This window comes from Urtica dioica, chromosome 4 (genome assembly GCF_054948205.1).
Source record: "Urtica dioica subsp. dioica isolate 48M chromosome 4, U.dioica_male_clone48M_v1_H2, whole genome shotgun sequence".
Lineage (NCBI taxonomy): Eukaryota > Viridiplantae > Streptophyta > Magnoliopsida > Rosales > Urticaceae > Urtica > Urtica dioica.
In genome coordinates, this window is record NC_142759.1 from 19,349,416 (window position 1) to 19,359,712 (window position 10,297).

At 40.1% G+C, this 10,297-nt stretch overlaps 2 protein-coding genes across 2 annotated transcripts; one reads left to right on the plus strand and one right to left on the minus strand.

The window, feature by feature from the left end:
- The first annotated feature begins 1,143 nt into the window (after window positions 1-1,143).
- On the plus strand, window positions 1,144-3,337 carry LOC149401027 (uncharacterized). Its single transcript, XM_089613411.1, has 7 exons — window positions 1,144-1,425; window positions 1,497-1,626; window positions 1,706-2,286; window positions 2,384-2,476; window positions 2,554-2,742; window positions 2,826-2,897; window positions 2,980-3,337. Exons 1-7 carry the CDS (start codon window positions 1,162-1,164, stop codon window positions 3,238-3,240), a joined length of 1,590 nt encoding a protein of 529 aa, XP_089469537.1. The 5' UTR covers window positions 1,144-1,161; the 3' UTR covers window positions 3,241-3,337.
- An 868-nt stretch (window positions 3,338-4,205) lies between these two features.
- On the minus strand, window positions 4,206-6,279 carry LOC149401028 (S-adenosyl-L-methionine-dependent methyltransferases superfamily protein). Its single transcript, XM_089610252.1, has 4 exons — window positions 5,310-6,279; window positions 5,050-5,215; window positions 4,839-4,966; window positions 4,206-4,760 (listed from the first exon to the last, which is right to left on the minus strand). Exons 1-4 carry the CDS (start codon window positions 6,219-6,221, stop codon window positions 4,572-4,574), a joined length of 1,395 nt encoding a protein of 464 aa, XP_089466378.1. The 5' UTR covers window positions 6,222-6,279; the 3' UTR covers window positions 4,206-4,571.
- Between the last annotated feature and the right edge of the window lie 4,018 nt (window positions 6,280-10,297).

Here is a 10,297-nt window from a genome sequence, read left to right on the forward strand (position 1 = left end):
TGGGTTGTAGGTTATTCACAATTGATGGGTTTAAGAATACACGGAGATACGGAGGATCAACCCACAAGATGTCGAGATAGCTCAATTTCATAGATGTTGGTTGATGTCGAGATAGCTCAAATTCATAGATGTTGGCTAGGTGGTCAGGGTCGAGACTTGTATACAAATCTTTGAAATTTGTTTATACACTTCATTAACATTTGAAAGAAAAGAATTGAAGAAAAAGAAAGAAGATAAAGAAAGAAACCGCACGCTATGCACTATTAGAGCTCATTCTAGTTTGTGAATTCTTACGAAAATACAAACGAGAAATAAACTAAAAAGAAATTTGTAACTAATATCATTCCAAACATCACGTTTATAACCAAATTTTGAAAACTTTTTAAAAAAATAGTCAAACTGATTAGGTGGCACTTGAATAAACCATTTGAATTTTCTATTCTGTCATTTATTTAAAAAAAAAAAAAAAAAAAAAAAAAGCTATTTTTTTCCTTAAAAAATTAGTCACTTTGTCTCTCTCATACATTTTTATTTCTCATCAAAACTTCAAAAATCCATATCTTCCTCGTATGAATTCGAAATTGAGTGATTCTAAATCCTACAGATTCGTGGCAATGAGAGCTTCAAAAATAGACTCATTGTGTTTGATGAAAAATCATGTTTACTACTGTAGAATTTCGTTGGAGTTCACCATTAGTACATTAATTATCATTAATTGTCGATTTTTTTAAAAATTATTTACATTTTTTTGTTTATTATAACATGTTTAATATGAGGATATTAAGTCAAATATAATTATCACTGATTATTTTTCTAAAAGTTTGCAAACGTTGATTACATCAAATTTTATAGTTTAATTTTGGCTACAAATTTATACCGTCTATCTAAAAATTAGTGGGATAGGAAGTGAGTTAAGGTTATTAACGTCTTTTCCCAGTCATATTAGGAATCTGACTACTAGATTTCGAAAAGCAAAAAATATTAAAAAAAAAGTGTCGGAACATTCCTGGAGTGGATACAAACAGCATCGGAATTGAGATGGCTAAAAATGGCATGTGTCCAATTCCAAGGTAAGTGGATTGGGCTTGGAGACAGGAGCCCAAAGCGTGAGCGGATATAATTAATAATAATAAGAATAATAAGAAGTGTGAAAGAAAAGGAATGGGATGTGAAGGGGAAAATGAGATTGGAAAAGGGAAAGGGGTTGATGGAAGGAAGGGGAGAGAGAGGGAAGAGGGAGTTAGGGTTGCGGTGATGGAAGCGTTCCGGGCGGTGGGGTTTGTGGCGGAGCAATGGCGGAGGAGCGTCGCGAGAGGCTCTCAGTCCCTTCTCCGGCTGGGCTCCGCCGCGCTGCTTCTCATACTGTGGAGCACCTTCCTCGCTCTCACCTCGCTCACCTGCTTGTGCTATCTCCTCTTAGCAATGGTACGTCTCTCTCGTCTCTCCCACTTCCACTTGTCTGCATTGCTTGATTTTTTTTATTGCTTGCTCTGAAGGCCTCGGCTTTCGGCGCCGTGGTGTACCTGGGATTCACCCCCGGCCTCTTCATCGTCGGCCTCTTCGCCATTCTCATCCTGTGGATGTTCGCCAACTTCTGGATCGCCGGCACGCTCTTCCTCGTCGCCGGTACGAAACTCTCTCTCTCTCTCTCTCGATGTACTCACTTTCCACTCAGTCTCGCTCGAAATGTGTGTGTCCTTCACAGGGTACTTGTTCTCGCTGAATCACGCTCGGGTTCTGGTGCTGTTGGCGACAGCGTACGCGGTGTACTCTGTCCAAACGCGGGTGGGATGGGTCGGCGTCTTCCTCTCGCTAAACCTCTCGTTCTTCTCCAACGACGCTTTTGCCTCTCTCCTCCGCTGGTGCGACAATGTCAGAGAAGCCCCGGAAACCAAACAACAACACGACACTAGTACTTACTCCAACGCCGGAGATGGCCAGCCACACGCTGCCGCTGCCGCTGCCGCTGCTGACCAACCGGAGATCAAACGAGCCTCTGCGTCTCCTCCGCCGCCCAAACCACCGCCGGCCACGCCTCCGCCGCCACCGCCGCCGCCGCCGCGGCCTACGCCAGTTGTCGACGCGGTTTCCTCGCCGGATGAGATGAAAAGAATCTTGGAGAGCGGGGACCACTACGAAGCCCTCGGCCTCCCGCGTCACAAGACTGTCGATCTCTTGCTCCTCAAAAAGGAGTACCGAAAGAAGGCCATGCTCGTCCACCCCGACAAGAACATGGGGTCTCCGCTTGCCAGCGAGTCCTTCAAGAAAATCCAGTGTGCCTACGAGGTATTATTCATTCTCGCCTTTCCTTTTTTTTTCACTCCTTCGCTCTCACCATTCAACTCTCTCTCTCTCTCTCTCTCTCTCTCTCTCTCTCTCTCAGGTTCTCTCTGATTTGACGAAGAAGCGGGACTATGACGAACAGCTGAGGAAGAAAGAATCGATCACGAAGACGGTGTGCGAAAGATCAACTCGGGTGAGAATCTCAATCTAAATAAGAACACTCTTTAAATGCCCTGTGGAGATGGTCTTATCCCGCAATCGACTGCGCAGGATTATTGCTCAGAAGAGTCGAGGCGGATACAATGCACAAAGTGCGGGAACTCCCACATTTGGGTGTGCACGAGCCGGAGTAAAGGGAAGGCTAGATGGTGTCAGGACTGCTGCCAATATCACCACGCAAAGGACGGAGACGGATGGGTCGAATACAAAGGCTCCTTGGTTTTCGACACGGCACATAAGGTAGTCATTCATTGTCGGCTATATCGTCGGAATTCAATTCACATGGGTATGCGTATTTAAATGTTCCTTGTGTTGTGGTATAGGTGGAAATACCGCGGGCCTTTGTCTGTGCCGAGAGCAAAATATTCGATGTTTCGGAATGGGCGATATGTCAGGTAAGCCTTGCGACTACACTATATAGGTGCTATGTGTGTGTATATATATGTACACATGTGATGTGACTGCTCGGGTTTCCAGGGAATGGCGTGTAGACCAAACACGCACCGGCCGAGCTTCCATGTGAACATGGTGGGGTTGGAGAAGAGCGAGAGCCGATATCCGTGGGATTTGGATGCGGAGATGATGGACGAAGAGGAAGAAGAGTTTGAGGTGTGGCTGCAGCAGGCCCTGGCTTCGGGCCTTTTCTGCGAGACCTCGAAACGCAGAAAGAGCTGGAGCCCATTCAAGCTCCACCAGCTTTCCAAAACCAAGAAGCAATGGCGAAGAACTTCCTGCTGACCTTCATATCTTGTTATTGTTGTTGTTTTAACCCCTAGAATTCCATGTTAAACTAGCATTGTACATATATTTCTTGTTAATAAAGCCTACTCTTTCTCATCATTTGTCCTTTGAATCTTATTTTCTTTTTATTTTCTTTTGTCCTTTTTTGGGGATCAAAGTGAATGTCGGTACTCGGTACTAAAAAACAAGACTATTAGTTGTGCTTTTACACCATTATAAAATAGGGAAATAACACGTATGTTTTAGTAAAATGTAGAATATAACTTTTAATTTTTAAAAATATTGAGTTCATACCTGTTTAAATAAAATGATAAAATTATATCTTGAAATAGACAACAGTGTCACGAATCTTTTTTTTATTGGTTTTCCATTAACGTTAGTCATAATATTTATATGTAAACACCAATTATCTTTATTCATTCATGTCATATATGTAATTTATTTAAAACCTAAAAAATAAACAACAAATGAGTAAATATCGACAGTTGATAATAATCAAAATCATAGATTCGAATAGAGAATCAAAGATTCAGAGTTGTAATTCGAACACAGAATGAGTCATTTTTTAAGATATGTGAATTTTATTATTTAATTTTAATTTAAGATTATTTTTATTTCATATTGAGAATTTGAAAGTTAGAGTATTGATTTAGATTTGATTCGATTTTTCTTATATAAGAGTTTTTTTATATCAATGAAAGAGAGATTTGTGACATTATTATCTATTTTAAAATATAATTTCGTCGTTTTAATTAAACAGAAGATATGAATTCGACATTTTTTAAAACCAAAAGTTAAACTCCAAATTTCACTAAAAGACAAGATACATATGTATTATTTTCCCTTGAGGTTTATCAGCTTAGGCCCCATTCATATTCAAATTCAGTAATCTAATTCCGCCAAATTTAGAAGTTAACTTTGATGACGAGGACCAGATAAGCAAAAATTAAAAGGCACTTGGCTAGAACCGAACCAACATTTGCCAACGCAAAATTTTTAAACAGGAGGCTAACCATAGGGCCAGATTACAATTAATTGACTACACCCGGTCCGGGAAAAATGAACTAGTTTCATTTCATCCCATCAAAACCCTGGCATTTCTCTTCTTCCACATAAACCAAACGGAAGCTCAAGAACCAGTACTTACAGCCGCCGTAGATCGGTTTGTAAGAGTGTAGTTTCTGTGTCTAATTTTATTGTAATTTGCACATAAATAAAATACCCATCACACGCTGTGGTTTGCAATTGTGGGTTTATTCATTTCATACAGAGGCCAAACAATTTGTTTGGTGTGTATGTCTGTGTGTGCCCGCCTTCAAGCAGGTCTTTCAATTGACAATCTTCTTGGCAATAATGGCAACATTTCTCGGGGACAATTCAGGATCGAAAATTGGGAACAAAGCGGCTTCAACCGAATCTCCTTGCTCCTTGAGGAACAGCAGTCTATCCAGCAAAATCAAGGTTTCTAAGAGAGGCCCCAAGGCAGCTCGGAGGGACCAGTAAGGTCCCACCAGGTCCTGTTTCCATTCAATTCAAGAACAAACGATTCAATCACAACTCGCAAACGCTCTCTTACAACAATAACAAACACCTACCAAGTAAGGCTCAACCTCCTTCCAGATCGTGTGGAACTCTACGTCCTCCAGAGGCTTGAGCCCGAGCCGGCTTAGTCCAGACTTGCAATACGACGCGAAAAGCCAGAATTTATCAGCGGAGCACGACTCTGAGATATACACAGAACTACATCAATTTTCACCACCACAAGGGAAAAAAATTAAAGAAGGTGAAAAAAAAAAGCTAGCCGACCTGTTTTTTGCAAGCGGCGTAAAGCTTTTCCCTGACGGCCTATCGAAGAGGTTGCGAGGTGCGGATAGAATTTGTGGAGAAGCATCTGAAAGGCGGCTCGAAAAGCATGCAGCTCAAAGTTGTTGACGGCCTCAGCGCTGTCCAGACACTTCCACCTCTCTGCGCTCTGCTCCAATATAAAATAAAAAAAGAATATAGATCATGTTTCGGGTTCAAAATGGAGACTTGTGATCTGGAATGCGGAGTAATTATTTGGTTACCTGGCAAGCGAGGTCGCGTAAGCTCTTCCCAAGCGAGAGCCCGGTGGATTTGACGCCGCGGCTGAGCGGGAATCCGTACTGGCGATTGTCGTCGGGCGAGTTCGAGCCGGGCTTGGGTTCGGACAGCAAGTTGTAGCAGCAACCAATGCTGACGACAGCGTTGACGTGTGGGGATTCCGAGAACGCCCTGAGCATGTTGACGGAGAGGTCTCCGCAAGCGTGAAGCCCCGCGAGGAGCGCCGGAGAGCGTTCTCGGCTCGCGAGGCTCCCCAGCATCTCGGCGGAGGCCACGCGGCAAGTCACCGTCTTTGGCGGCGGCACCGGTGCTCGGAGCGTCTTGGCGGAGTGAAGGCCGATGCGGCTGGCCCGCTTGTGGGTGACGGCGGAGTGGTGGGGACACGCGTCGATGGCGACCACGTTGCGGTGCCGGAAGTGGAAGCTCAGCGCCTGGGAGAGGTAGCCCTGCCCGGCTCCGACGTCCAGAATCGTGCGAGCTCCGACGGAGTCCGCGACGGAGCTCACGACCCGTGAGGCCGCGCAGACCTCGTGCCTCTTCTTCTCGTTCATCCCCTGACCCAACACCTTACCCACTTCCCACTCTTCTTCCTCTTTCTCCTCGGGACTTGGCCTCCGCGCCACCGCCAGTGACGTCATCGCCGTCACGAAGCGCACCAGAGATTCGGGCCAGTGCTCGCCCACGAACCCGGATGGAATTTGGACGAGATTCTCGGCGGGTTCGTGTCGGAGGCATTGGACCCAATCGGGGTCCAGGTACTCCCATAGCCTGTCCTTGAAGAAGTTGACGAGGTGGGCCTTTCTCAGCTGACCCAACGGCTTCAGAAACTCCGCGATTTCCTCGATCCACCGCGCCGTCTCCTCCGCCGTTTCGCACCTTCTAAACCCCCCGCCCATGCCTCCACACTCTTTTCACCAAAAAAAAAAAAAAAAAAAAAAACACATAAATACACTATTACTAGGCTGCTAATCTACTCCTATGATAGTAGTTTATGTACCATATGTGTCCATATGGTATATATATTTTTTGCACAAATTAGTTATCAACCACCTACATCACAAAGACTAGATTGTTTTAACATAGTTTGTTTGTTTTTTTTTTTTTTTTTAATTTTATAATCACATAAACAAAAACAAACAAAAATTCAAAACTAAGTTTTTCTAAATAATGTTATTTTTCTTCAAAAAAAAAAAAATTCTTCTTAACTGCAATGAATCGTTAACGGAATCTTTGTAATCCTATTAGAGTGAATTAAAGTTACTTGATGAGCCTTTGGAGAAATGTGAGCTGGTCATAGGTGTAGGCTGTAGTGGTCTTTGAAGGGAGAGTCGATGTTGAGGCCGAGTTCTTGTTTGAATTCCGGTTCTTGGTGTAGCGAGCCAACTTTCAGCCTCTCGATTGTGGCATGGTCGTTTACAATAATCACAATACGGTCGAGCTTGGAGGGTACCTTCAGTTTCGAATAGCTTTAAAGCGTCTTTTGAGCTCGAAAAGATCTCTTTTGCTGCCTCCCAAATTTCTGCAGGGGTGGAGCAGTGTAGGAAGGTTTCCCCGATCTCGGGATTCATCGAGTTAATAAGCCAGGACATCACCATGTTGTTCTCAGCCTTCCACTCTTTGTATGTCAAATCTTCATTCTTTGGAGCCTTTGCAACACCAGTGAGGTAATCATCTTTGTTACGCCCCGAAATGAACATGAACACGGATTGTGACCACTGAAGGTAGTTGTGACCATTGAGTTTGTGACTTGTGACATGAACGGAGAGTTGGTCGAGATTTGTCTGAGAGGATGTGGATGATGAATTTGATGAGGTAGAAGTGAGGACAAAGGGATTTTCGAAGGTGTTCATCATTTTTTTTCTTTTGTGGGCTCTAATTACCATGTAAGGGTGAATATTCTACTTGTATATTGTGATAGAATAATACAACTTATTTATACACTTCATAGATACATGAGAGTTAATTAGATACATAAGAAATAAATATACCTATAGCAAATATGGATAGTCACATGAATAAGATAAATACAACGTTAATTCTAATGAAGACTATATTCATGTAACGTTCAATGTTAATTCTAATGAAGACTATGTTCATGTAATGGTTCTCTTCAAAATAAAGCGGACTTTATATCATAAAGTTTGAAAGTATTTCTAGTTAATTGTCACGTCAGTAGTTATAGTTTGATATCATATATGGAAACAAATTGAATTTCCTATAATCGAACAAGAATTGACTTATTATTTTAATAAAAAGAAAATTATCATAAACAAATAAAATAACAAACGGCACTTTCGTGGGTAATATCAAGGATATGAAAACCATATTGAATATTTATGCAAAATATGGACTAGCACGAAGAGTAAATCTGAATTATCTCGGTCTAACTAAAAAATTATTGGTTTAGAGCTTGGACCTCGCCTCGATGTAGGTAATATTAGCTCGGCAACAATCCTGATGGGTACTCCTCCATCCACGAATCCTTTTTTTTCTTTAGTTTTTTTTTTAAGAATGGGTCTCGTAAAACCTCTCTGATCCCCCAAGGAGAGAGGAACTGAGCGAGAAAAGAACACCCCTAGACTTGTCATTAAGCATCGACTTTCGTCTTGAGATTGCTCAGCATAAGGGGCGGAGCTTCCCTAAGAGAACAAAAAAAAAAAATTGACTTGCTGTGATGAGGACCTATCCCACAAGGAGCCACAAGCAAGATACCAAGTTCCGGTAGGACCCGTGACGAGGGCTCGAGCGAGGAGATTCAAGGAGGAGCTTAACAATCTGATCATCAAGCTCCAAGATGAAGAAGAGGACAAGCTCGCAAAGGAGAGAATTCAAAGAAGTCAGGAAACACCAATGAAGAATGTTATTTGGGCTGAATTGAATTAGATGGATTACTCACATGTTGCTATTTCAGTTTGTATTTTTTGGGCCAAGACATGTTACTTAAAAACCCATATGTGTTTGTATTGGGTTGGGCCTTTGTTTTTATGTTTATTAGTACTTAAATATGTTGTCAATGATGCCCACAAGAAGAGTAGTAGTATCTATTTATGTACATTTGATGTAATAGTCTCACGAAGACTGTGACATTTCAAATTTTCCTTATTACGTTTCCAGCTTTATTCATATGTTGTATTTGAAATATTCCTACATCAATAGAAATTTTGAGGAACATCATACTCAAAAATCATTTTAGACACTCTCGGAAATTATTTCTAATTTAGGAAGGTCTCGTTTCGAATCAAACTTTCTATTTTAAGAAAGTTGACTCAAGATAAAAAAAAAAGTCAACATTTAAATTTTGATACGATCTCATGTCATGAGATATTTAATTTCATGTTTCATGAATCAATTTCATTAAATCACTTTTAGATTATTTATTATTGAATTTATTTAAGAATGTGACACATTTTTTTATATATATTGTGACACAATTACAACTTCTAGCAATGGTACACTTTTCAAACAACCTTGTGGCATCAAAAGCCAAATTGTTTGACTTATTCCTCTTGGTGTAGCCATGCAAGATGTTTCTAGTAGGATAAAATTTGTTGTCTTGAAAGTTGCCCTAATTGGTTGTTATGTAAGAAACCTTTTGGTGGTGATAAGTTTGTCATTTCCAATAGTTTGATAAAAACAACTTTATCTCATGCATGATCATGCATAGAACCTAAAATAGGACATCCTTTTAGTGTATGGATGTGTAAGGATTTTTGGTGTGTTTCAATAAGGAAATAAAATAAAAAATAGAAGAGTGAGAGGGGTAGACATGCACGGTTTGTCCAAGCCTTATAGCACCCAATTCTTTCCTATAAATAGACCCCAAGACATTCTCTCATTTCATCCCAAATTTTCAAAGTTTAGAGAGAAAAAAAAGTGAGTTAGAGTGGAGAGAGAGACAAATCATAGAATAGAGAATTCATTAGATTTTCTTCTAGAGATCAAGGTGAAGATTAATTCTTGTCCTTTCTTCAAGTCCAAGAGGTTAGCATTTTTCTCGTCTTAATTATTTATAATTATAGTTCCTTAGTATGTTTTAGTTCTAGTTTTATTCCCATGTTCCCATCCAACCCTAGAAACTAGAACCTTACAATGCATGCATGAAATGTTTTATTTTTCTTCAAATCTGCCTTTTAATTTATGTAACTTTGGTAATTAGTTTTTATCACTTCTAAATACTCAAATTGTTAATGGAATATACCAAAACGAAGCTACATATGTCTTCTTTTGTAATATGTCTTTATATGTATTTTATGTGTTTTATTTCGTTCATAAAAATCCTCTAAATACACACTGCTAGGGAGATATCCTTAGGACCCGAGAAGTGATGTCATGCTATTGAGTATATTTTAAACATGTTGTTTTAATAGTTTTATTTTAAAAATATTTTTTTGTAATATATATATATATATATATATATCATGTGTTTTAGTTGTTTCAAAAAGAAATTTCAGAAAATAAAGTTTTAAAGAGTTCGAACTAGTACTTTCAATTTTGTGTGCCGAAACTAGATTCTCATCCTGACAGATTTGTTTAATGAACTCAAAAATAATTCTGGGAATGATTTACAGATTATTAAGTTATGTTTAATATGTCATTTTAAAGGTACGGATGTTATTGTTGTTTTGCAAAAAGAATCACCGAATTCCGAGTCACGAGCTATCCGTAATTAACAAAGTGTAACTATAGGTCATCCTGAAAATAATTTTTTTTCCAGCAACGTTTTTACAAACTTTCAAATTATATTTTCGATATGCATCATGTTTTCCCGAGCCTTAGATCGTTCTTAGAGCTTTAATATTCTTATAGGTCTTTTATCCCTTAAGCTTGGTTTTGTAAGAATAGATTATAGAAGCTCATAAGTTATTTTCCTATAGGTTCGAGAAAGAGTCGGATTCCTAGCTCGAGTGCTAAGTATCTTGAAACCAAGAGGTGAGTTCATCTCACTACAATGCGAATTAGTTCAAAATAATAT